The 27,729-nt window shown below is 47.2% G+C and overlaps 1 protein-coding gene across 1 annotated transcript in view; it reads right to left on the bottom strand.

Annotated features, from left to right (window-relative positions):
- Window positions 1–692: 692 nt before the first annotated feature.
- Window positions 693–27,729, bottom strand: part of LOC148163570 (ral-GDS-related protein-like) — a 62,118-nt gene continuing 35,081 nt past the window's right edge. Inside the window, exons 3-16 of the mRNA XM_088026635.1 lie at window positions 9,654–9,762; window positions 8,956–9,063; window positions 7,344–7,528; window positions 5,823–6,016; window positions 5,647–5,669; window positions 5,296–5,565; window positions 4,308–4,523; window positions 3,824–3,927; window positions 3,242–3,329; window positions 2,577–2,648; window positions 2,058–2,132; window positions 1,410–1,442; window positions 918–1,039; window positions 693–729 (exon numbers count right to left, since the gene is read on the bottom strand). Coding sequence (XP_087882761.1) covers window positions 693–729; window positions 918–1,039; window positions 1,410–1,442; window positions 2,058–2,132; window positions 2,577–2,648; window positions 3,242–3,329; window positions 3,824–3,927; window positions 4,308–4,523; window positions 5,296–5,565; window positions 5,647–5,669; window positions 5,823–6,016; window positions 7,344–7,528; window positions 8,956–9,063; window positions 9,654–9,762 — 1,636 coding nt within the window. The remainder of the gene's footprint in view (window positions 730–917; window positions 1,040–1,409; window positions 1,443–2,057; window positions 2,133–2,576; window positions 2,649–3,241; window positions 3,330–3,823; window positions 3,928–4,307; window positions 4,524–5,295; window positions 5,566–5,646; window positions 5,670–5,822; window positions 6,017–7,343; window positions 7,529–8,955; window positions 9,064–9,653; window positions 9,763–27,729) is intronic.

The following is a 27,729-nucleotide window of genomic DNA, read 5'->3' as shown; positions in this document are numbered from 1 at the left end:
ACAAATACAAAACAAAAACAAAAACAAAAACAAAACACCACTTCAACAGAAGAAGCAGGTAATGATCTTCCTTGCTTTAGAGTGCACAAAGGAAGGTAGCTCCTGTTCTGGGGCAGGAAGTCGTTCTGGGGAGTGTAACTCTGAAAGACTCCCAATTTCAGTGGTTGTTGCTATTCCTGTGAAAGGACCTGCAGCCTCTAAATCTCAGGAGTTCAGAGGGGCTGTCTCTGCTCTTTGCCCAAATTCCTTCTACTGAAATGAACGTGTCCTCTGAGTAAGGCGATTTTTGCAGGTTCCCTCCGGTAGCTAGGGAGGAGGGCTGGCTCTTCTCCTTCCTCCCACATACAAGAGCTGATGACTCTGTAAGATCCCTTAGCTCAGGAATGACTGTGAGAGTCTGTACATCTTTTCCATCACTGTAGGAAGTTAAAGAACCAAACCACACTCCTGGGCTCTAGAGGAACAAAAGGGCTTTACTCGAATAATATTCCAGCATCACTTAACTACTTACAACAATTCAATATTGTATCTCCCAATAAGTAAAGAGATGGGAGGATGCAGTGTTGAGCAGATGGGGCACACGCACCACAAGTACCCCAACTGCTGAGGAATCTGGCACTGCCACTGGACACACACTCAGCCTTGAGGTTGACTGTGGCCAGTTCTTCTCCTTCTTGAGTGCTGCTGGCCAGCTAGGACCGGGGCTCCAGCTGGCAGGACAGGATGTAGCTAAGGACAGAGAGACCCCTGTGAGTTGACCAGGAGCTGCCATTCAGGAGTCCCTCCCAGTGTTTTCCCTCAGCTGGAGTCTCGCACCCCAGCAACAAGGCCTGAGGCTGCCCAGGGATGAAGGAACCCTGGAATGGCCAGCAGAAAGAGTCCAGCCCAACCCTCACTCAGCGCCTCATGGGCCTCACCTCTCATCATCGCTGAGCCGCTCCATAGACTGGAACCAGGCCTGAAATGAATCCTTGGGCTCTATGTTGTAATTCTCTGCAGCCACCTGGAGCAGCATGATCTCCGTCAGGACTTTGTATTCCTGGGCCGAGAGAAGCACAGGTTGCTTCCAGGGCCTGGAGCAGGAAGCTACAGGGCCTGGTGAGGGTTGAGTAGCAGGACAGAGACCTGTCCTGTGGCTTGGCACACGTGGCCACCCTCCTGCCTGCAAATTCATCTAGTCCCAACCTATTCTCAGAGGTGAATCTAAATAGCCCCTCCTGCAGGAGGTTCTCCTTGATGCCATTCTTCTGTCCCCACTTTCTAAATGGATAGGTCTTCCACCTCTCTATTATCAACCAGTCCCTGTCCATGTGAGATGGAGGGGATGGAGCCAAGGAATGTTCTTCCCAGGGACATCTCTGATATCCAGTCCCCTACCCTTCCCTACAGGAAGTGCCACATGTGCTCACCTTATTCCTTTTCTCGTTGTTGATCTCATTCCCCTGGAAAGCAGACAACCAAAGTCTATCAGAAAGAGCCCGCAGGTTGTTACTAGCACTTTATTCCCACCACTTGTCAACCTGCACTTTTGCCAGGACATGTGAGGGGGCCGTGCATACACGGATAACGGGCCTGGCTTCTCAGCCAGACTCTGAGGGCCAGAGAAAGGAGGATATGGGGCAAATGGTCCACCTACAGGGATGGACCCAGTCACACAACCCTCTCTGATGACAGAAGGGGAGGCCGAAGCCTCAGGCAGGAAGGGGCTGCTAGGCAACTGAAGTGCTTGCTGATGTGGAGGGTCCTGACTTCACTCTCTCCCCACAGGCAACATCAGAGGGAGAGGCTGAGGTCCACTCAGACAGACCTCATGCAGCTTTGCCTTCAGGAAGCTCTGCTGCTTCACCAGTCTTGGGCACCTGGACCAGTGTCCTAAGTGCAGCCTCCCCTTACTCATCACTAAGTTGGGCAGGAGACGCCAGCTCACGGGGTTAGCTGGGAAGCTGTCATGAGGGGAGGTTTGCCAAGTACTGAGACCTCAGGGCTCAGGACAGGGGCTTTCTGCTACCAAACCGCAGAATTCTGGGCCCTCCTCCACAATCCTCAGGCTCACCCACCTCCAGATAGTCCTCCATTGCAGTATCCAGCATCACCAGGTCAGTGAGGAAAGTGCCAAGGTAGGGGACGACACCCTGTGTCATGAGGGGTAGGGTTGGGATGAGTCCCTACTCTCTGGTGCCTACAGGGACCCTCCCCTGAAAATGCTCCAGCCTCCTGCCCGCCCCGCGCAACGTGCCCACATGAAGCGGCCCAGGACATTTTGCCACCTGACCGCAATGCCCTTTCCCCTCACGCTCCCAGAACATCGGACTCCTCCTACTCACCTCCAGGTCCTGCATTTTGAAAATCACAGGGTACATAGCCCCGGGACCCTCCCCACCCACAAAGCCCATTCTGTATCCAGCTTTCTAGCCCCTCCCCCTGGTCCAATTGAAAGAAGAATTTGAGAAGCCTTGACAACAGGAGGCGGGGCTGGAGTCCGATGGCCCCACCAGTCCTGATTTGGAGGCTTCCAGCTCTCAGGGAGGAGCCCCTCTCCTCTGACACTGGAGGCCCTGTACCTCAGGCACACCCACCTTCTTCTGTACCCTCTTACGGGCTCCCTGGAGGTCCATCAGCAGGCTGGCAAATTTATTAGGTGGCCGCTCCTGCAGGGCCAAGGACAAGTTCCTTGAGACCAGAATACCCTCAGTCCACTTGACCCACCATCTTGGACTTCAGACCCTACACATGTGACCTAACTCAGCTGATAGCTGATGCTACATTATCCTGAAGCATGCCGTGAGTGCTTTTAGAACAATCTCAGCTCCAACACACCATCCATGTGTGACCTTGAGCTTGCAGCCTGGCCTCCCTGAGCCTGTTTTCTCATCAGGAAAAGTGAGAACTCCGCCTAACTCTCATGGTCTCCTGAGGACTCAGGGTCCTCTTACTATCTATCATCACTGCTCTGGCCCTCAACCCATCCCAGCCGCATCCCTGAGCAGAGGCCTGTCCTCTGGGCTCTCAAGGTTTGTACGGGCCCCCGTCGGGGCCAGTGTCGACACAGAGAGACAGGGGGGTCTAGGTTAGGGAGTCTGGTTGGGCAGCACCTGCTTGTCCCAGCCCCAGTGGAATCTTCCCCCCAGGCTGTCATCACATTCATGCCATAGGCTACCCCTCCCCAAGGAATGCTACAGGCCATTCCCTACTTCAGCCACGCAGGACCCTGTTCCCTCACAGCCCTCCTCTCTGTCCAGACCTGCCCCTTCCATGCTACCTTGATGAGCAGTTTCCTGCCCTGGGGGTTGTCTTCGGTACACAGCTTTTTAAATTTTTGAAAGCGCTTCCTGAATTGAGGAAAAGAGGCAGGATCAATGGAGGAATACCATGGCAAGGTTGAGTGTGAGTCCCTTTTCTGTGAGAACCCCAAGTGTCAAACTGCCTGGATGAGGGGTTTCTCGGGGATCCTCTGGGCACTCAGGTCTTTGTAGGACATGGGAGGGAGCTCTCACGTGGGTCTCCCTTCCCATATGAGTGGAGCAGCTCTGTTTTGGTCAATTTGGGTTTCCAATGGGCAGAGAGTTGAGGGGCTGTCAAGTAAACCTGGGAAAATATTTCCTTCAACGCAGCCCAGTGTGAGATATTGAGGAAAACTGATTTCTAAAGCAGCAGGCTTGGTGCCTCTTCCCAGGGGGGAGCTGAGAGACCTGCCCAGCAGTCCAGGTCCTGTGGCCAGGGTTTGCTGCCACCCAGGAGGTCCAAGATGACTGAGGGGAAAAGGACAGGCCTATGGGAGATCCCTCCTCCATCCTGGTCCCTCCATGGGGAGAGGCCTCCTCACCTGGAAACCTTCTGCCATGTCTTCTTCAGGCGGTGAATTGAGACAGTCTGCAGAGCCGCGAGGATGGCATGCAGGGAGGAGTAGTTCTGCAGGATTTGACAGGCCTGGTGAGGGACAAGGAGCTGTCAGTTGGGGAGTAGGAGCCCTACATGCTCTAGAGCTTCCGTCCCCCTCAGTGGACATCTCCCCTCCTGGATAAAGCACATGTCCAGGGGCATGCAGAAGGACACATGGAAGGCCCAGAGGGGAAGACTGCTGGGAAGAAGGAGGACTTGACCTCACCCCAAGGACGGAGCCAGGGAGGAACTGAGCATCCCACCAATGGGTCGTGCAAGTCAAAGTCAGCAGGCGCCTGGAAGGAAGAGCCTAGGCACTGCACAGGCCCTAAGGCTAAGACCAGGAACTTCCACCCTGAGAAGTGCTAAAGGGAAGAGCAGTTCCCGAGGCTCAGGAGAGCAACTCAGCCAGGCCTCCCATAGCATACCTTGGCCACCTTGATCCAGTGCTCCACCACCATGGCCCTGTCCCGGGCTGTCATGCTTGGGTTGCCAAGGCAGGTGGTGATGACACAGTTGGCCACACTGTTGAACTGGGCGATGGTGGCCCGGACTGTGGGTGCCAGGTGCTCATTGCCAGGCTTATTCCGCTTGGTCCAGACAGAGCCCAGGCAGTGTTGGACACACACCTTCTTGAACAGCTCCTAGAGAACAGGGGGACGTTGGCTCACCCAGCCATTTCTCATGCAAGACTCATGTCCTTGATAGGGGCCACAGATCAGAGCTGGAGTTCAGGAAGCTGAGAACATGGCCTGAGCCTTGTGGGAGACCCTGGATTTCATTCCATTCTTTTTCACTGAGGGAAACCAGTACAGGATGACCCAGGAGCAAATAGTGGCAAGGGAAGAAAGGAGGGCATTTGCACCCGGACCTTCCTCAGGAACTCCCAGCTCCAGGTTGTAGTTCAAAGTGGCTCCTCCGAAGGGGGCATCTACCCTTCCAACTATTCATCCCTCGGGTCCTTCTCCTCTTTCAGATGCACATTCTGCCATGATAGCTGCAACCACAGGTTTGTTGGTCTGCCCTGTCCTTAAGTACACATCAGATGCCTAATTAATGCTGAGGGTGCTCAGCCTCCAAGGCAGACGGGTGGGCAACACATGGCCTTGGCTGTACACAAGGAGCTGCCCTCCTCCAGCCAAGGGACGAGGGCCTGCCCATTTGTCTATCTGTTCTGGCTCATTTCATCTGCATAGTAACTCTGCCCCCATTCTTCTCAGTGTCTAACTCTACAGTCCGCGGCTAGGCAGGGAAAGCTTGGGTTGAGGACCTTGATGGGTTGACAGGGTTGGGAAGTTGTGGAGCTAAGATTGGGTCCCAGACCATAGGAGCCCCAACAGGGAAAGGCAGGTGTGGGGCAGTTGAGAGCAGAAGAAAAGCCTGCCCCTGCCCGGCCCTTAGAGCCCAGCTGCTCACCGCATCCATGTATGTCAGTTGCTCTGCCACCAGCTTGGGAGGGAAGTCCAGGATGTCGGACTTCTCTTCATTCAGCTGGTTCTTTGGGGTGACATATTGGTGGCAGGAAGCCTCTGGGACCTGAGTGGGCTCACTTTCTGTTTTGTCAGCTGGAGTGAAAACTCCCAGAAAAGTTGATGGTCCAGCTGACTGTGGCTCAGGGTCCAGAACACATATGGAAGCTGCGAGCACTTGTTCCAGTTCTGGAACGGCTGATGGAGGTGAGGCTGACTCTGCCCCTTGAGGTGATGGTTGAAACAGAGCCGGGGTTGCCTCTCGCTCCACAGGAAGCCCTTTTTCTGGCTCTGCAGCTGGAAGGAGCCCTGGAGCTGGCCCTGGGGCAGGAGAAAGAGAAAGGTTCCTCCACATCCCTGACTTTCCATGTGCCTTTCCAAAAACAAAAACAGGACAGATCCATGGCCTTTCAAGGAATATCCAGCCCAAGAAACCCAGCCCAGATAGCGTTCCCAGCTTGCAATCCCCCTTACCCTCCGCCTCTGCCTCAGTGGGCCCCAGAAGCTCCCGATGCAGCAGGAGAAGGGGGGCACAGTTCTTCAGGTCCCAGGCAGGCCACTTCAGATGCTCATAGGTCCTCTTGACCTCCAAACAGGCACAGTGCAGGGACTGCCAGATATCCTGCAATTTCTGGTCAGGCCAGGTACCCAAGATGGGAGACAGGGTGCTGGGGAGAGTCATATGTGGAGCAGAGTCAGAGGCCTGGCCTTACATTCCAGCTGCTACTCCCACAGCACCATTCTCACTGCCTGGGTCCCAGAGGAGGGCCCCAGCCCACTTCCAATCCCTCTGGAGCTGTCCTTACAGTAGAAGGCCTGGTCGTCCTGAAAACCTGAATGAGTCTGGTTTGTCCACTTATCCTCTCCTCTTCATGGCCATGGGCCTCGTCTACTCTATGCTGCATGGAGGCCAGTATCAGGGCTCAGGTTTGAGGCAGATGTGGGAGTGGTCTGCTCACCACACCTTCTGTTCTTGACCCCAGTTGTGGTGGTCAGCAGAGAGGAACAGGCAGAGCAAGATGGGATCATGGAAGGGATGGGTGTTTTGGGCACCAAATCAGCCCACACTGTGCTCTGCCTCCCACAGGGCTTGGGACCCCATCCACAGCCCTCTTTGACTCATTTGCTTCTTCCCAGGAAGCCCCCCAAATTCAGCCCTCCCATGGTATTCAAGAGATCTATGAGATCTGAGGTTCTAAAAGTCCCTCCCCAGCCACAACCCCTGTAGTCTCCCACCCTGCTCTGTCGAGGCAGCATGACTTCCTTCTGGATTCAAAGACCTATCATGTTTTTCCTTGAGCAAATAGTCTGTCATCCTCCTCCAAATATAAGTAGATCCATTCATACCTAGAGTAGGCCATAAAGATGTCCCATCTAACCAACTCTGGACATGCATGCTTATGATGTGTAGAGTGACGATCTGACCCTCTGACTAGACTGGAGATCCAGACATTGAATCTCCTTTATCCCTTCCATTATCTTAGTGACTAGAACGTGCCTGCATTCCTAGCTGCTTAATATCCATTATCGAATGAATAAATCCCCACCAGGACTTTCCAAATACTGAGCGGCCCTTGGGCTGTTCTCCCCCTAATCTGGTCACATAAAGGACAAGTACCAGGACCAGCTAGATGGAATCTTGAGGTCCTTTGCAAATAGGAAAACTGCCTACTTTCCATTGCCTTTTGTAAACCCACAGGCCACAGGCCTGTGAGGGTTGAGCTTGAGAGCTTCTTCCCTGGAGAGAGAGAGAACTATGAACCATGAAGATGCCCAGCATATCCAGCAGGTCTTTCCACGGAGCCAGGAACCAGATAAATCCAGGCCATATTTCCTCCCATGATTTCCTACAGTGACCCTATGAGGTTCACCCTCTTACCACCCCACTTTTCTGAAGAGGAAAGGGAAGATCAGAGAGGTGCTGTGACATTCCCTAGACATACAGCTAGTAGATGGGAGGCTCACCCCTGTGCTGAGCATGGCGTGGGCACTAACCTATTGAACTGCTGGCCCAGGACCCATTGGGCTGAGATGAACACCTGATCGATGCAGAAATTGGTGGTGATATTTGAGATGCTTCTATCCGGGAAGGATGGTACCCGGGAGTGTAGGAATTTCTCCACTGTGCCTTCTTTGAGCATCAGCATCGTGCAAGCCTCATCCAGGGACAGGGTTGATTCCTTTTCCCACGAGGTAGACAAGGGAGGGGGGCAATGTAGTCAGTTTCAACACCATGAACCAATCCACAGGATGATCAGGGTCTGGCACTCAGACCACAGACTCCCATCCCTTTGTGAATTTGTGCAAGAGAAGGGCCTTGAGTGTCCACCCAGAGAAAGGTTCTAGGCTTAAAAGTACAATTGGATTTAGGGGTGAAATGATAAACCATTGGTCACTTCAACATGTTCTGTTAGCTGAGCCACAATAGCATTTCTCTCTCCTAATAGCCTTTATTAAGACTTGTAGGCCTTTGAGTCATCCATAAACATCCCTACTGCAGAAGGAGAAACCAGAGGGGGAGAATCTCAAACGCTGCTCAGGATCATATATGTTGGGCCTGAGGACTGTCCAAAGCATGAGCTGTCTGGCATTTCCCCTATGCTGATGAGGCTTGGTCTGTTCCTGACATGGGGAGAAAGGTTCAGGGGAAAACCACCTTCCTCGGCAGGCCCCAGGGGAGCCCATGATCTCTAGTCTGTGTTCCGGCCTTGCCCTGAGTCCTGAGATTGAACATGAATCGGGACCTTTTCTCAGGCCAGACCAGCCCTGGATGTTGTTGGTGGCCTGATACACCTGCTGCTTGTCAAGGGACAGGGAGTAGCTGAACGTGTAGAGCAGCTCATCCAAGAGGTCCCGGGTGGAACTCTGCAAAGGCAGAGCCAGTTACCTGGGCCAGGAGGCATCAGAGGCCTTTCCCCAACCTCTGTGTGGTTCTATGTTCTGGCAGATATAGCCACTAAAACAGTCTTTTAGGACACTTAAGGTGTTCCTTGCAGCACTGCTGAAATGACAACAGAATTGAATGTCACGTTCCACCAGCCTTGAAAGGCTGAATCACTGTGGTAGATGGCCTCCGTTATGGAGGACTATGGAGACATAGAAGGACACAGTGTGTGACCTGGTGGACCTACAATGATGTGATGTGTTTGTTCTGAGAGATGATAAGTTACAGAGAAGGATACAGAATGGCTTCATTCCACCGTCCCTATTATGTTCAATCATCCTATTAAGTGTGAGGATTTAGAAGGCCTCGGACAAGTTCTTCAAGAACAGGGGCTTTAGATTCTACACAGGGTAGCTGGGGTGAGTAGGGAAAGTAATCAAAACAGTAGTAAAATGCAAAGATCCTCATGGCTTCGTGCAAAGGAAACCAAATAACGGCCCTCCAAACCACAAAAGTCTTTAACTATATCCAGTACCATTCCCACATCTGAGAAGAGTGTCTTTCTCCCTTCTCCCATAAATGGTGGTGGAGGTGTGGCTGTTCGGGTTACTCTGGGGTTGGGTCTGTGGGACACTCATGTGGAAACACTATGGGAGGGCTCCAGGTTTGTCCCCATATTTGTGTGGGGGCCCTGAGTGTGGACAACCCTCTTCCCGTTCTCACCTCACAGCAGCACTGATCCTGGGTGGCCTGGCGCACCTGACACATGTCTAGGGAGTTGGAGTAGTTGAAGTCCCAGACCAGCTCATCCAAGATCTCCTGGGTGCAGCTCTGAAAGGGCAGTGCCCCATATATACAGGGCAAGAGACATTAGTGTCTTCCTGGGACATTGCCAAAAGGGGACACCCTCATTAGAAATCATGGAACACTACATCACAAATTAATGCTGTAATGTATGGTGATTAACATAACATAATAAAATTTTTAAAATAAATAAATAATTAAAACTTCAAAAAAAAGAAAAGAAAGAAAGAAAGAAATCGTGCACTCCAGTTCAGGCTAAGTGGGGCAGGTGAAAAGACCTTGAGCAAGGAAGTAGCCAGATGACACTCTAAGGCTCCTGATTAACATACAGGTAGGTGAGCTTGGTTCTCAGCACTCACCTTCTCATCCTGCCCGCTATGATCTGCGGTATGAACATGAAAGATATGCCAGGCTTCCAACCCCTGGCAGATTGCTTCTGCCAGGGAAGGGCATATCCTTCAGCCGCTGTCCCATCTTCTACACACACACACACACACACACACACACACACACACACACACACAACACAATGAGGGGCAAGAGGTGTGGGCCTGCTGAGATGGGATTACAGTTGTTGTCTGCTCTCCAGGGGGCTGCCCTGAGCTGCCTTGTGTTACCTGTTGGTGTCTCCTGCCACATGACCAGAAGATTCGGGAAAGAGGGCTGAGCCAACGTCTACAATTACATAAAAGTCTCTCACTCTGGGCTGTCTTGGGCCCAGAGCTCCTGAAAGTGGGAACACAACAACAGAACATCTTGTTCTCTTGAACGTCTCCTCTCAAGTGAGCTGGAGAGTAGGTTGTCTTTTGAATGTTCCCAGAGTTCTAAGTTCAGCTGGGCCCCATCACAAAGGAAGCGAGGTGACTCTGTCAAGATTCTACTCCCTGGGCCACTTCGTTCAGGCAGGACTCTCCAGAGCTCCTTCTGGGCACTTGACTGTTTACCTTTCTCTCCCATGTCCTCTCCTTAACTGTACACAAAGTGCCAAAAATGCCATGGCCACAAATCTCTGGAAATGTAACTAGGGCCCTAACTTTCTGGAGACAGAGCTGACGTCAGACCTTTTTTTCTCTGATTCTTTTCCCAGTACTGTGTCCTCAGTCATTGTGTCTCTCACGGATTCCCTACTTTGCCAACCTGCAGAGTAGGGATCAGGCTAGAATTGACTTCCATGGGACATCATCAGGTGTATGTGGATAATATTGATTCCATGTGTGGCATGGTATCCTGTGTATCTGTGGCACAAAATTGAGGATGGAAGATTATAAGAAAGGGTGGGACTTGGCATGGAGGACCGCTCCAAGGAGGCCGGGGTCCCAGCCATGTAAAATTGGAACAGTCACGTGTCCCTTGTCCTCATTTTCATGTGACACCATGATGGGGTGGAAATCCTCGAAGATGTAGACCTTGTCATCCTCTGTAGTAAAGTCATTTAATTGTTTCCTGTTACATTAAAAATGAGACCCCGTTGCCTCATTTTGGTCTATGAGGGGAACAGCCTTCACCAGGGTTCCCAGGGATGCTGATCTCTGTTCTAGGCATCGCTCTGTAACCTCTAGGTGGTTAGGGACTGGCTTCTGACCCATAGCATACAGTCAACGTAATGAAATATCATGTCTAGAGTTTCTCTAGATGTCATGCAGAGAATTTCTCCCTTCCTAGTTACTTTTCTCCTGGTGCACTTCTCACTCTTTCCCTTTCCCTTTCGCTTCTCTGACTCTGAACCAAAAAGCAAGCACAGATGTTTTGAGCTGCCATCTATAGAGGCTCACAGGGCAGAGAACTGAGGCAGTGCCAAGGCCGAAAGAGGCACAGGAACTCAGATTCTGAGTCCAAATGGCCTCCAGAATCATGGGAGCTGACATGGGAGAAAATCCTCTGCCAGTCTAGCCTCAGTCACAGCCACATGCTCTGACACACCTTGAGCCTGGGGAACCAAGCTAATTTGTGCCTGGATACCTCATCCACAAATTGGAGAGAAATTAAGTATATGCACTGTAAGATGCAGGTATTGGGGCAATGCCATCACAGAGGAACAACTGCTAACTAACAGTCTCCCTGGCTTCAGCATCTCTCCCTGCCCTCCTCCCTCCCGCCCTCCCTTCTGTTCTCCTCCTAGTTTCCCTCCAGCCACACTGCCTGCCTTTTTCACCTCCTCTGGCCAAAGCAGCTTCAGTTACTGAGTGTCTGCAGCAGTGGTACCTTCTTCCTGACACACTGCACCCTGACTTGTGCACATCTCGCTCCCTCTTATCATTCTGTTCTCAGCAAGTACCTCTCCGTGAGGCCTTTCATGCCTTCCTATCCAATGACTTTCCAGCCTTCGTTCATAGCACACTTCGTTTGTAGTATAGTGTACTTGATCTTTTCTTTCACATGTCTTTGCTTTTGTGCTTCGGTCCATCTCTAGTCTCTGAGCTCCTAGAGGCAGAGAGGAGCCCTAGGAATTTTCACCTCCACGCATGGGCCCACCAAGGTACCTGGCATGGGGGAATGCTTAGTGTCTAGTTACTAAGTGATTATTTGAGAAGCTCTAGGAGCCCACCCACCCCTTTAACCACCTAGACTGCAGGGAGAATGCTACTAAAAGTTTCAAGCTATTTCTGGGTAGGGGGACAACCACAATGGCCTGTGCCTGACTCTCCCTGCTCCAGTTCCTCTGGCAGAACTCACTAGGTACCATGGACAAGGAGGCGCCTTGTATTGTGTTCTCCAGATCTCATGGGACAGCCCCGGGCAGGCACACCAACAAAGAAAGGGATGCCTTTTCTCGTGGGTCCTCAAGGCACTGGCTTTCTAGCATCACGGGGGCAAAGGAGCAGGCTCTCCAGGCTCCATGGCAGAGTAAAGGACTTCAGATCCCTCCCTTTCTTCCTTTTCTGTCCACTCCCGCAGTGTCCTCTTTCTTATTCCAGCCCCCTCACATCAGCCAACAGAGTGGTTCTGCTTCCATTCCCGCATGTGCAAATGAGGACTCTAAAGATCTAATGGAGTCTTGCTCCTGGACCCCAGACACAGTGTCTAGTTCTCTGGCATTTTCCCAGAGAACATAAATAGATGAGAAACCATAGAAAACAAGGTTCTCAACATGACTAAGCCACAGAAAAATACAACCAAGTGCATAATGAGATATCACATCACATCAATTGCAATAGCTATCCAAAAAAAGGCAAGCGATAACAAATGCTGGTGAGGATATGCAGAAAAGGGACCCCTTGGGCACCATTGGCGGGGATGCACATTGGGACTGGCACTAGGCAAAACAGGATGGATGTTCCTCAAAAAAGGAAAAATAGAACTACCATAGGATCCAGCAGTTCCACTTCTGGAGACATACTCATACAAAACAAAGGAATATGTCCAAGAAATCCCTGCATCCACCTCCATGTCAAGAAGCCTTATTTTCAATAGTCAAGACACAGAAAACATCAGTGCCCATTAGTGGTGAATGGATAAAGAAGTGTTTTGCATATAATGGCATATTAATCAGCCATAAGGAAAGGAAATCCTACTAAATGGGATCACAGTCCTGGACTTTTAAAGCACTATGCCACGTGAAGTAAGTGAAACAGACAAAGGCTAATACTATATCTATGTAGGTAAGATGTAAATAGAGAGATAGATAGGTGATAGATACTACATATATCGATAGATATATATACATAAATAGATATAGATAAATTTTTCTTTTCCCATTGGAATCGAATACAAAAAAAAGAAAAGGAAAAAATTAACTCAGACAAAGAGATCGGACTGAAGTAAGGAGAAGAAACAGAGGGCAGAGGGTGGGGTCGGGATTGAGTGAATGGTGAAAAGTTACAAACTTCCGGGTTTAAGATAAATAAGTCATAGGGATTTACAGTACAACCAGATGACTACAGTTACTACTGCTCTATGGCGTATTTGAGAGCTGTTCAGAGAGCCAATCTGAGGGTTCTCATAACAAAGAAAAGCCTTTTCTTTCTTTTTGATTTACTCTATTTTTGTATCTTTAAGAGATGATGGTGGTGAACTAAACTTACTCTGGTAATCGGTTCAAGATATATGAAACTAACATCATTATGCCCTGTTCCTTAAACATACACAGTGCGCTCTATGTCAATTATATCAATAAAACCGGGGCGACAAATATTTTCATATTCAAAATGAGCATCAGAAAAGTTGACGTGGTAAAAAGAATGACAGGTAAACAAACAGGAAAACAACAGAAGCTAAAGTCAGTAGATTATGATATGGATTAAAAAAGATCCAAGCCATTTGCCTAAAAAGTGGATTCTGAGTTTAAAAATCAGTGAATTCAAATTAAAGTGGATGAAATAGAATTTTAAATTTGTGTTATATTTAAAAAATTGATCAAGGAATAAAATGTCTTAATAGATTAACTCCGAAAATTACCTTTTCAAAAAACTTTTCCTGTTTTTCAGAATTCGGATTTTAAGCTTTGATGTGGGCACAGAATGAGAACATGTTGTTTGATCAAAATTGTCTCAAGGAAAATGGCTGAAATAAGATGACTGAGATTGGACCTAAATGGAAGAGTATAAATGGCAAGACGAAATTGTCCTGTGTTCATTTCTCCATATTTGCAGTTTTTAAATACAATTTATTTTAATGTCATGAAGGACATTAAAATTCCTGGAGTACATTCTAATTTTATTAAATCATTAATATCTTTGTACAACATCCCTCAACCCATCTTCACATCTCATTGCATCTTATAAACTAAAACTCTGTACCATTAATCAGAACTTCCCATTACCTCCTCCTTCCAGCCCTTGGAAAACATCTTAAAATTTTATTTTACTAGCCTGAGAGGAGGCAGTTTCCAGGTCTTTCCCTTGGCCATCTCTACATCATAGCCCCTACCCCACATTTAAAGGATGGAATGTGAGAATTCTGCCAGCTATCAAGTATGTACTCACCGATGATATTTTCAAGGCCTTGAACATGACCACCATGGGAGTCACTGGGCCCTCTGGACCCATTGTGAGCTGGATCTGATCCTCCATATGTTGCCAGGCCCCTATGTGCACCCTCTCTAACAAGGGTCCATGAGGATATTTTGGGTTCTCAGGTATCATTGCCAATTCAGTTGCTGTGTTTAACAGTCCTTGAAAAGCTTGGGTATTCCCTTTTCTCCAGTTTACTATGACCTGAGTTTAAGAGACTATAGATCCTCGGGGTAGAGGAGCAAGATGGCAGAGGAGTGGGAAACCTGGATTTTGTCTGGTCCCTGGAATTCAGCTGGATAGGGAACAAACCATTCTGAACACCTAAGAACTCAACAGGAGATGGAAGAAAAGAATAGCAACAACTCTCTGAACAGAAAAGCGACCACTTTCTGGAAGGTAGGGCGTGCAGAGAAGTGAATCCGAGGCGATATTCGGGAGGATAGACGGCAGGGGAGAGGGCCCTCCATCAGCCGTTTCTGGCAAGTGATAGAGCAGCAGAGCACAAAATCGGAACTTTTAGAAGTCTGCTCCCCTGAGGGATGTCACTCCAGTGGCTAAGCAGGGGCTGGAACCCTCGCTGGGAGAGTGTGGTCTGAGGACCCGCGGGGTCACAGGAAGACTGGGAGTGCCTGAGTGCAGCAGAGCTCCCAGGTATTGGAACAGGGAAGCTGGCTGCAGAGACGGAGCCAAGGAGTGGGCTCTCAGCTCGGGGTTGCCATAAACCATGATCCACAGCACAGTCGGGCCATTGCTCTTCCAGCAGGGACCCAACAAGTGGCAGATCCAGGGATACTCCCCTGCCCTCCCCGGGAGGAGCGGCATGGGAGCGCACAGCAGGAATCTGCTGGGTTTGGAGACTCCACACGGAGTCAGGTGCCAGATATAGAAACGCTAGGTCACAGGCCGGGTGAGCACTGAGTGTGGCTGGAGACTGGGGAGATGGGAGTGATTGACAGCTTTTCTCTGGGGGTGCACTGAGGAGTGGGGCCCCAAGTTCTCAGCTCCTTTGGGGCAGAGATTGGGAGGTCGCCATTTTCACTCCCGTCCTCCAAAGCAGAACGGAAAGCTTGCAGGGAACAAGAGCTCCTGAGAGCAAACCCAAGAAGATTACTTAGCCCAGACAGGCAAGGGCAGGGCAATTCTGCCTCCGGCAAAGACATTTGGGAACCACGGCAACAGGCCCCTCCCCCAGAAGATCAGCAAGAACAGCCAGCCAAGACCAAGTTTACCGATCAATGAGAATGGCAGAACTCCAGCGCTAGGGGAATACTGCACGTAGAATTCATGGCTTTTTTCCCATGATTCTTTAGTCTTTCAAAGTTAATTTTTTTTAACTGTCTTTTTTTTTTTTTGAATTTTTCTTTTTCCCTTTTTCAACCAACATCTTATCAATCCCTTTTTTAAAAAAAAAAATCTCTTTTATTTTTCATTTTTAGAGTCATATTCTATCCCTTCATAGTAGTTACCCTTATTTTTGGTATCTATCTATCTATCTATCTATCATCTATCTATAAGTTGTTCTCTCTTTAAAATTTTGGGATACAGTTTCTTTTAACAGATCAAAATATACTCTAAATCTCTAGTGTATGGCTTTGTTCTAGTCTCCTGCCTGATCACATTCTCTCCCTTTTTTCTTTCTTTTTTAAAATCCTCTTCTTTCTTTTTTCAACCAAATTCTTATCTTATCAATTCCTTTTATAAAATATTTTATAATTTTCATCTTTACAGTCATATTCCATCCCTTCATCAAATCAACCCTTATTTTTGTACATATATAAGTTTTTCTTTCTTTAAAATTTTGGGAGGCACTTTCTTCTAACAGACCAAAATATGCCCAAAATCTAGTGTGTGGCACTGATCTATGCACCAGCCTGATCATATTTGATCTATTTGTTTTCTTTTCTTTTTGTTTGTTTGTTTTTATCTTTTTCTTTTCTCTTTCTTTCCCTTTCTTTTCCCCCAGTTTCAGGACTTTTCTGATTTGTTTAGTGGATATTTTCTGGGGACGTTGTTACCCTGTTAGCATTTTGTTCTCTCATTCATCTATTCTCCTCTGGACATATTGACAAGACTGAAAGAGTCACCTCAACAAAAAAAACAAGAGGCAGTATCGACTGCCAGGGATCTAATCAATATGCACATTAGTAAGATGTTGGAACTAGAGTTCAGAATGATGATTATAAAGATACTAGCTAGGCTTGAAAAAAACATGGAAGTTATTAGAGAAACCCTTTCTGGAGAAATAAAAGAACTAAAATCTAACCAAGTCAAAATCAAAAAGGCTATTAATGAGGTGCAATCAAAAATGGAGGCTCTAACTGCTAGGATAAATGAGGCAGAAGAGAGAATCAGTGATATAGAAGACCAAATGATGGACAATAAAGAAGCTGAGAAAAAGAGAGATAAACAACTACAGGATCATGAGGGCAGAATTTGAGAGATAAGTGATAACATAAGACAAAACAACATTAGAATAATTGGGATCCCAGAAGAAAAAGAAAAAGAGAGAAGGGCAGAAGGTACATTGGAACAAATTATAGCAGAGAACTTCCCTAATTTGGGGAAAGAAACAGGCATCAAAATCCAGGAGGCACAGAAAACCCCTCTCAAAATCAATAAAAATAGGTCAACATCCCGACACCTAATAGTAAAACTTACAAGCCTCAGAGACAAAGAGAAAATCCTGAAAGCAGCTCGGGAGAAGAGATATGTAACCTACAATGGTAGAAACCTTAGATTGGCAACAGCCACAGAGACCTGGCAGGCCAGAAAGGACTGGCATGATATATTCAGAGCACTAAACGAGAAAAATATGCAGCCAAGAATACTATATCCAGCTAGGCTGTCATTGAAAATAGAAGGAGAAATAAAAAGCTTCCAGGACAAACAAAAACTAAAGGAATTTGCAAACACAAAACCAGCCCTACAAGAAATATTGAAAGGGGTCCTCTAAGCCTAAAAGCAACATAGACCAGAAAGGAACACAGACAATATACAGTAACAGTCACCTTATGGACAATACAATGGCACTAAATTCCTATCTTTCAATAGTTACCCTGAATGTAAATGGGCTAAATGCCCCAATCAAAAGACATAGGCTATCAGACTGGATAAAAAAACAAGACCCATCGATATGCTGTCTGCAAGAGACTCATTTTAGACCCAAAGACACCCCCAGATTGAAAGTGAGGGGGTAGAAAACGATTTAGCATGCTAATGGACACCAAAAGAAAGCTGGGGTGGCAATCCTATATCAGACAAATTAGATTTTAAACCAAAGACTGTAATAAGAGATAAGGAAGGACACTATATCCTACTTAAAGGGTCTATTCAACAAGAAGATCTAACAATTGTAAATATTTATGCCCCTAACATGAGAGCAGCCACTTATATAAGCCAATTAATAACAAAAGTACAGAAGGGAAAGAATGAAGGTGGGGAAATCGGAGGGGGAGATGAACCATGAGAGATGATGGATTCTAAAAACAAACTGAGGGTTCGGAAATCGGAGGGGGAGACGAACCATGAGAGATGATGGATTCTAAAAACAAACTGAGGGTTCTAGAGGGGAGGGAGTGGGAGGATGGTTTAGCTTGGTGATGGGTATTAAAGAGGGCACGTTCTGCGTGGAGCACTGGGTGTTATACACAAACAATGAATCATGGAACACTACATCAAAAACTAATGATGTAATGTATGGTGATTAACATAACATAATAATAAAAAAATACTATATGTATAATTTCAAAAGCAAAATTCAAATGCCAATTGCCTTTCTCCCTGAGTTTTTTGGAGGATAAACATATGCTATCTACTATGACTGTTTGTCACCTTGAACTAATTGAGCCAAATAAAATTTTTTTTATTATCTGAAATACTGACCACAAGTTCTGTTTTTAAGATGCAAATACTCCTTGGAAGAGTTAAGCCCTTTAATTGTTTACTTACACTTTGCAAAGACCAGTGTTGACTCAACCCCACTTCCTGGCTGTGGGACATTGGGCAAGTCTTGGAACCTCTCTGAGCCGCTCTTTCTTCATCTGTAACACCTCCACTCAGGCTTGGGGAGAGAAACAAGATAATGTGACATTCTTGGCACACAGACGATTCTGAATACTTGTCTTTCTCTTTTCTTTTTTCCCATCCCTGCCTCCTGCCTCTTCTTCCTTAGTTACTAGAATTGCTTTCCCACTAACACTGAGATTTATTAAGACATGGGAATGTGATAGGGGTCAGAGGGAAGGGGGATGGAAAATAGAGCATGGTCCTATTCACAAGGTGTTTACTGAGGCTGAGGCTCCACTAGTTAAAGCATTTTATGCATTCTCTCATTAGGAACAGATATTGACTCCTGTTGTTAGGTAAGACAGCTCTAGGGTAGGTGGGGCTCTGCAGAGGAGAACCTGAAACCAAGAGGTTCACTGGAGAGCTGTAGTTCAGTGGAAGGGAGTGGAGGGAGCCCCAGAAAATGCCCTATATATGGGCATTCGACCAATGTATGGTGACTGAAAGGTGGGAGGGTATGAAAAATGAAGTCAGAGGACCCTGAAAGTGAACTGCTGAGTTGCAGCTCTGCCTGGAGCCTGTGATGGTGTTTGGCCCAGGCGGGGATGCAGGTTCCAGATTAGGTGTCCCTTCTACACACTTGCACATTACACGCTGGCTCCCTTTTCTCCAGGGCCTGATCCACCGAACCTCTGAGAACCCATGTTCTGTTTTGTACCCATCATTCTTTGAAATTAATGGACTTTTACTTAATGGGCATATCCGTGTCTCTGTGAAAGATCCCAATGCCCCCAGAACAATTGGCAGGGGCCATAGCTTTTCAAAAATTGTCACAAGGGAGTATATATATATACAATGGAAGATTATGCAGCCATCAAAAAAAAAAAAAACGGAATCTTGCCATTTGCAAAAATGTGGATGAAACTAGAGGATATTATGCTGAGCGAAATAAGTCAATCAGAGAAAGACAAGTATCATATGATCTCACTGATATGAGGAATTCTTAATCTCAGGAAACAAACTGAGGGTTGCTGGAGTGGTGGGGGGTGGGAGGGATGGGGTGGCTGGTTGATAGACATTGGGGAGGGTATGTGCTATGGTGAGCACTGTGAATTGTGTAAGATTGTTGAATCACAAACCTGTACCTCTGAAACGAATAATACATTATATGTTTAAAAAAAGAGAAGAAGAAGAGAAGATAGTAGGAAGGGAAAAATGAAGGGGGGGAATCGGAGGGGGAGATGAACTATGAGAGACTATGGACTCTGAGAAACAAACTGAGAGTTTTAGAGAAGAGGGGCGTGGGGGGATGGGTTAGCCCAGTGATGGGTATTAAGGAGGGCACATATTGAATGGAGCATTGAGTGTTATACACAAACAATGAATCATGGAACACTACATCAAAAACTAATGATGTCATGTATGGTGACTAACATAACATAATAAAATAAAATTAAAGACAAAAAAAGTTGTCACAAGGGAAACCTTTAAAAAACCTGTGGGGAAAGTGTTGGATTTGCAAGAATCTTGCTTACAGAGAAAAATTCCAGGACCCTCAGGTTGTACACCTCGAGATCTACCTAATTGATCCATGAGAAATGTAAAGGTGGTATTTAACTGCTGGCTTGTCTATAAGTGGGGAATGGTTTTACCTGGAGCTACCTGTCCTCTACTGTCTAGTCCCTCTTGTGGTGAGTGATGGGCATTTATAAGAAAGCTCACCTGGGTTGGGAGCCAAAGGTGGCAGAGGAGGAAAAGTCAGGTTGTAATAGACAATGCCAGGCGAGAAGTCCACATCCTGGGGTCTGACTGACCCAGCCCTGGGCAACTTTCTTTCGAGCCTCAGACACATCTCTGTGCATGCCCAGCAGGTTGGAAATGCCAGGGAATTACCATCCACCCCCTCTTAACACCCAACCTGTGGGATCATTCTGGGGAGAGTGCTCTAGACTGCTTCCCGACTATCCCTGCAGGACTACACTGAGGAGCCCAAAGCTTAATTGTACCTTTTATTTGCCAAATTCCCACCCTCATTTCACTCCCCCCTCCCCCCTCCCATGTTCTCTGCATACCCTGCCTCCCCCAAATAAACCATTTGCATTGGAATCCTCGTCTCTGGAGAACCCAAGCTAACATGCATGTTGATACAGTCGTGGGGAAATGTGTGAAGATTCTGACACTCTCTGGTCTGACACCGGTTTGTCTGAGATTCTCAGATGTGAGAAATGCAGGGAGGCAGTGGGGTACAAAGGGGAGCCCCTGGCATTGGCAGGGACACCACCTTATGATCCCAGCTTTGCGGCCCTTTAGCTGCGTGACCCCGTGAAGCACTCCACCCTGCTGGGATCTCCATTAGCTCCTCGACAATAGAGAAATAATGATGGTCTTGCCTGCCTTTTGCGGCAACTCTGAGACTCAGATGGGAATTGGAAGAAAGGCACTTTGTAAACTGCAAAGCATTACACAAAATTTTGTATCGACTGTCTTAAGTATTTCTTCTCTCTCATATTCTAGGTAGGAGTTAACACAGCTTGGAGTCTATCACAAGCCAAGCACTTTTTAATGGCTACCTAATTTTATATAAATATTAAATTATTTGCATTCTCTGGAAGGATGACTCTTAGGTAGATAAATCTTGGGTGGCCATCCCATCCACCGAAGATGAGGCAACACAAAGGGTCAGACCCCAGCCAGACCCCAACTTGTTCTTTGCACAGGATGCAGATAAACTCTTTGTAAGATTATAGAAAGAGTATTTATGAAATAAAAATAATGTTAGATTAATGAAATAGTTCTTTTGTCACATCTAAGTCACTGAGTGATATGTTTTCCAAGCCAATATTTTTTCATCCCCCCTTATATTTTATCAGCCCCTACCCCCAGTGTTTTGGCGAAAAATCTTATCTTCATTTAACAGGTAAGGAAATTGAGGCTTTGAAAGATAATCAGCCAAGGTCCCAAAGTCAGTCACTTTGTCTGACACCCAAGGATCCAAAGTTCAGGACCTGTTTGTTCCACCCTGCTCTCTGACCCCACGAGCTGATGCTCATTGCCATCAGAGATGAAGACGTGAAGCCCTTTTAGGTCATCCCCAGGAGCATTCAGGGCACGTATTCCATTCCTGCCCTCTTACAGTCCAGAACAGTGGTTTTCCACAGGGGACGATTTTGCCACCCCCCCCCCCAGGGGACATTTGACAATGTCCAGAGACAAATGGGAGGGGAGGAACCACTGGCATCTAATGGGCAGAGTCAGGGATGCTGCTCATGCACAGGACAGCCCCCACAGCAAAGAATTATCTGGCCCAAACGTCATTAGCATCAAGGCTGAGAAACTGTGGGTCTAGAGAGAGAGAGACAATACAATAATTTAAACTAAACTGTGGTGACAGCCGTAGTGAGTGGCGGCCACCATGAGACCAGAGTGTGCCGAGAGCTGGGTTGAATACTGCCATCAGTCTGGCTCACGCAGGGGACCAGAGTCCTGCAAGGAGCAAGAAACAAAGGGGTCATTAAGGGATTAGACCTTCACAAAAGGAGGAAACCAGGACGTAGGGTTGGGAAGGCAGTGTGGAGGACCAGTGGAGGCATCAACAGTTCATGTGAAGCCCTGGGGTGGGCAGGCAAGTCGGTGCTAGAGGGGTCCAGGAACAAGTATTTCCAGTAACTAAGGTGGGCTGGTGCAGGGAGCTGGTGGGAAAGGTCAAGGGAAGGTTGTGAAAGGTCATTGGGAGGCAGTAGGGAGACTGTGTGAAGGTCGTGGGGAGGCTGTGGGGAGACAGTGGGGAGGGTTGTGGGGAGAGGTCATGGGGAGGCTGTGGGGAGGCCATGGGAAGTTGTGGGGAGGCCATGGGGAGGCCATGGAAGGTTATGGGGAGGCCATGGGGAGAGTTGTGGGGGAGGCCATGAAGGTCTCGGGGAGGTCATGGTGATTTATGAGAGATCAGTGGGAGTCATGGTCCCAACAGGTCTCCCTTGGGTGGTACCATGGCCACACCTGGGCAGCTGTGCAGGGACAGAGAGCACAGACAGGATGGTGACAAGGGCGGGATCCAGTAATGACCTAGTAAAGTGGAGAAGTGTGTATGTGGGCATGAAGAACAGTGAGCATGGGCTCTGGGGGTGGGGGGCAGGGACAGGAAAGGGTCTGAGAAGCGACAGTGTGCCTGGGAAGGGAGAGGATGGGAGGAGCCGGCCTAGGGAGGCAGGGTCCAAGCCAGGCATGCACACTGCTGAAGGATCTGAGCCAGGGCAGCTGCCATCCGATTTGAGTGCAGGAAAGACACCACGGACAGCAGAGTGGAGGGGCCACTGTGGGGGTGGTGAGTCAGGAGAGACAGTGCTCTGCAAGAAAGAAGGCCATGGTGGGGCTTAGACCAGGGGCCGGTGTGATGGAGGGAGAGAAATATATAGAACCCAAGATGCCCAGAAGTAACAAAACCAACAAAAAGTTGGTGGTGACTCAGGTCTGGGGATGGACAGAGGGAGATTTTGGGTCCAGAAAACTGCCACCCAGTTTTCTGAGTTATGGCAGATGGGGACCATCAGAAGAATCCAGGCTTGGGAAGGGCACCTGGGGGGCTCAGTCGGATTTCAACTCGGGTCTTGATCTCAGGGTCCTGGGATCTAACACTGCACTGGGCTCCACGCTCAGCAGGGAGTCTGCTTGAGGATTCTCTCTCCCTCTGCCCCTCACTGCCCCCCAAATAAATCAATAAATAAATCTTAAAAAAAGAACAGGATTGGGGAAGACGATCATGAATTCCACTGTGGTCATTTTGAATTTGAGGTGCCTTGAAATCACCCAGTAGAGAAGTTAAATAAACGCACAGCTGGTCACATGAGTGAGCAGCTGGAAGGAGGGCTGGGCCAGAGATGCACATTGCCTTTGTTACTGTGAGGATGGTAACTTGAGCTGAAGTCAGGGATGGGAGTCCCCAAGTGCGATCTCTGGACAGGAATAGCAGCGGCATCTGGAAATGTGTTAGAAATGCAAATCCCTGCCCCATTCCGGACCCACAGAGTCAGAAACAGCTAGGTGAGGCCAGCCATTTGTATTTTAACATGCCTCCCAAGGGGATTCTGATGCACAGGAAAGCTCAAACTTTGTTTCACACTAAACTTACCTGGGGAGCTTTCTAAATTCCCAATGCCGGTTGTGTATCATTACATTAGAATCTCTGGGGCCAGGATCCAAAGCTTGCCCAGGGCTATCTAGAACTTTCCCAGATTTACTCTGAAAGTCCTACATCCCAGGAGACCCCCCAAAGCTGACACTTCAGATCCAACCATCAGAAGCTCTTACGACTCAACAGGTGATTCCACTTGGGTAGCCAAGTTTAAGAACTAGCGTCCCTGTCCAAAGGAGCAGTCAGCTTTGGACCCCAGGGAAAGGTCACTGCTGAAGTTGTGCTAATTTCAGAAACTGACAGTGGCCTGCCGATGATCTTAGTGTAAGTGGGGAAGGGTCCAGGCGTTCATCCTGGCCGAACGTAAGAATCCCCTGGGAATTTTTTTAAAATATTGAGTTCCCTAGAACCCTTCTTTAGAAATTTTGATTTACCAGAGATAAGTAGATTTTAAAAGCCCCCAGGCAATTCTAATAACAGACAGGATTGGAACTTCAGGCCAAAGGGGAGATTGTCCAGTGGGAAGAAAAGGGTCCACCAGATTATGGCCAGGTGGACAAGGACGAGTCTTCCAAATAAAGATAAAGAGGTGGCCGGAGAAGCAAGAGGAAACTAGGGGCATGTGGGGCCTCAGCAGCCAAGGGGAGATGCAGCTGGAAAGTGAAGAGCAAGGTTTGCAGAATGTCCATCGATTGAGCCGCATGGCGTGCAAGGTCTGGGAGAAGGGGAGGGTTACGGTGAGACCAGAAAGTGAACCAACTGAGAGCAAGAGGCAGCTCTTTTTCAAAAGCAAGGTAGTGATGAGGGAAGAGGGCTGAGGTGCTATCCCTGGAAGGGGCACTGGAGGGATGATCATTATGCTTCCTCTTCTTTTCTCTGCTTTTTATCTCCTCACTGCTCTCCTTTCTTTTTCCATGCTTATACATTTCTTTTATCTGGAGGAGAAGAAGAAGGATTTTTAAAGGGTCCTCTTGATAAGCTCCAGGCATTTAGAAAGTGGTGAAGCTACTTCAGTGACTTCATTCTCTGTTTAAGAGCAGGGGACGCAGTAATAATTCCAGCCACGTGGTATGCACACGGGGCTGGTGCCAAGTCACATACTGCTCACGTCAGAGCCAGGAGCAGAATCTAGGGCCCCGAAGCCTCATGCCCATCTCCTGCACACCACATTCCTCTGTCCAAAGGAGCTGTGAGTTCGGGACAGCAGGACATGGCCTCAGCTAAGGTCATGCTTCTTTCAGAACCTGCCAGTGGCCTGTTGATCGTCTTAGCACTAAGTGGAGAAGGATCTTGGTCCCTTTGGCTGCGGAGGGTAGGTTCCAGCTCCGTTAGTTATCATATCACTGGGGCACGGAAAATTAAGGGCAGCTGATGAAGAACAAGTTGTCCCTCTGAAGATCTGGTGTTTGATCATTTGAGAGCCTGTGACTCAGTCAACCGCCCACCCCTTCCTCCCCTGCCCCCCAAGATGCACTTAGCTTTACACATGCTATTTATTCACCAGAGAATAATGGAAGCTCTGTGTTCATTGAAAACATTTCCTGTATAGGCGTGTTTCTTGAAAGAGTAAACACAGGGGTCTCCAAGCCCCACCCCCATCCGAATATATTATTGGGGGGCTAGGGATTTCACTTAAATGTATGCAACTCTGTGATAGTTACCCCTGGGAACTTCACATCTGTTTGTTTTTTTTTTCTCTTCTCCTTTTCACTCTTTTTCCATCCCCTAACCCCTCCTTAGTTTCTTCTCCTTTATTTATTTAGTGGTGAGAGTTGAGGAGAAGAGAGGGGAAAATTAAGGCTAAAAGGGGGAGAACAAGAATTATTAACCTCTGAAGGACTTTGCAAATTCATTATGTATTTGACAGCTAAATAAGCAAATTATTCAAAAACCCTCTGTAATGGCTTTCCAAACACAAGTTGACAGTTTCCTGACTACCCGTATTAACTGATGTCCCTGAAGTAGTCCGTGCTAATGAAAAACCGCTGCTTCTCCTGAACCTGTTGTCTGTCATCCAGAGATATTTCCGTGTTAAAGATATATTTGCATATATAAAAACCCCTTAACAGCCCACTAATTACCATGGAGTTCCAAAGGAATGACGAGAAGATGCTTCATCAGCAGGTGTTGTTAACCCCGTCCACAAACAAATACGTACCCATCAGATTTACCTGTTTAACTTAAACTATAATTACTGGGCAATCACACAACCAACAAGTGTAGGTATTAATTATCCAAATGAGACTTGGGATGTGCAGAGTCACCTATTTATATTTTTAGCTTCTTGACTCTTATTTTGCTTCATGTCCACAGTCAATATCAGTAACTTGAGTTCCATGGATTGGCTTATCAAGTGCTTCCCTTAATGTTATTGGAAATATGGTAAGGTAACACTTCTAATACATGAATTCTCCAGGAAGGTATAAATGACTGGATCCACAGGAAGGAAACAGCAGATGTCTAATGTAGAGAGATGGCTGAACCAGCAGGTGGCAGTGTGGACCAGAAAATAAACATATCTCCTTTCCAGCTGTCAGGTTTTTGGGGTAAGATACTCCAGGTTTATTACTTCTGAAGAGCTTTTGAATTAAAAGGACTTTTAGTCATCCATGCAGAAGGCCTTCTGATAAGGGGTTCGAGAGTCATGTTATGCACAAGGCTCTAGGGGCTGGAAAGGGCCACCCCTCAGAGCAGCTAGTGGAGATGCCCGGCTCAGAAGGCCTGAGGTCACCAGGGTGGCCTCCCCGAGTTCCTTCACTTCACTGGACTTAGGTAGCTCATTGGGTTAAACCTGGTGGGTTCTGCTTTTGGCTCATTCTGGCTTCTTCCCCCCTCCCTCCCTTGCTGTTCTTTGCTTCAGCTCAAAGTTTTATGGAAATCGTATTACAACCCAATGGGGAAAAAAAATCTTCAACGTAAAGGCAGTTTACATTATTGTTTTTTGTTTTTTATTGTTTTTTAAATTTTTGTTTCTAAATCTTGGATTCCCAGATGGTTTACATGAAAATAAGGTCATCTTATTTTTTAAAATATTCTTCTTCGACTCCCTGTTCTTGGCAAAACACCTGACTTAGATGTAAGTAAAAGACTGAGTCCCTTGGAACTGGAGGGTGTTATGCTGAGTGAAATAAGTCAATCAGAGAAAGACATGTATTATATGACCTCACTGATATGAGGAATTCTTAATCTCAGGAAACAAACTGAGTGTTGCTGGAGTGGTGGGGGGTGGGAGGGATGGGGTGGCTGGGTGATAGACATTGGGGAGGGTATGTGCTATGGTGAGCTCTGTGAATTGTGCAAGACTGTCGAATCACAGATCTGTACTTCTGAAACAAATAATGCAACATATGTTAAGAAAAAAGAAAAAGAAAAGATAGCAGGAGGGAAAGAATGAAGGGGAGTAAGTCGGAGGGGGAGACGAACCATTAGAGACGATGGACTCTGAAAAACAAACTGAGGGTTCTAGAGGGGAGGGGGATGGGGGGATGGGTTAGCCTGGTGATGGGTATTAAAGAGGGCACATTCTGCGTGGAGCACTGGGTGTTATGCACAAACAATGAATCATGGAACACTACATCAAGAACTAATGATGTAATGTAGGGTGATTAACATAACAATAAAAAAATTTAAAAAAAAGAGTGAGTCCTTCAGGGAAAATGTCATAAGAAATCCTATTTAAACAATCTTTCTGGTAATAAAGTAACAAACAAAGTCATGGAAATAAAAATGAAAGTATAAATAGGTCATATCAGCATGACTATCAATGTAAAATGTGGTCTCTTAGCTTCAACTCACTTCAGTTATTGAACTGGAATAATATATGAGAATAGAATTTACAAATGTTTTCTTCTGCTCTTCTTCCTTCCTTGTGCACATTTTTTGTTTCTTCTCCCACTAACCTACTAAAAAAGTAGTATTTAGCCCAGGATACTAGAAATGTAGATCCAGTTGTTAAACTTCTTGTTTAATTCAGAATCTGGGGTGTTATGGTGGAGCTTGTTCATCCAGTTTTTAGATCCAGTTGTTAAACTTCTTGTTTAATTCAGAATCTGGGGTGTTATGATGGAGCTTGTTCTTTCACCAAGTGTTTTCATCCCTGTCTCAGGGTTCTCCAGAGAAATAGAACCAATGGTGTGTGTGTGTGTGTGTGTGTGTGTGTGTGTGTGTGGAGAGAGAGAGATTTTAAGAAATAAACTCACATCATTATGGAGACTGGAATGTCTAAAATCTGGTGTGCAGGCCAGTATGGAGACCCAGGGAAGAGTTGCAATTTAGTCCAAAGGTAGTTTGCTGGCAGAATCCTCTTTTTCTGGGGAGGTGAGTTTTATTCTTTTAAAACCCTCAGTTGATTAGATGAGGCCCACCCACATTATGGAGGACAATGTTCTTGACTCAAAGTCCACTGATTTATATGTAAATCTCATCCCAAAAATACATTCTTTTTTTTTTTAAAGATTTTATTTATTTATTTGACAGAGAGAGACACAGCGAGAGAAGGAACACAAGCAGGGGGAGTGGGAGAGGGAGAAGCAGGCTTCCCGCGGAGCAGGGAGCCTGACAAGGGGCTCGATCCCAGGACCCTGGGATCATGATCTGAGCCAAAGGCAG

This window comes from Eumetopias jubatus, unplaced genomic scaffold, assembly GCF_037043125.1.
Source record: "Eumetopias jubatus isolate StellerSeaLion01/CBP00866 unplaced genomic scaffold, mEumJub1_p1.0 scaffold_9, whole genome shotgun sequence".
Classification (NCBI taxonomy): domain Eukaryota; kingdom Metazoa; phylum Chordata; class Mammalia; order Carnivora; family Otariidae; genus Eumetopias; species Eumetopias jubatus.
The sequence above is the reverse complement of the archived record's forward strand: the minus strand, read 5'-3'. Positions and strand labels throughout refer to the sequence as shown.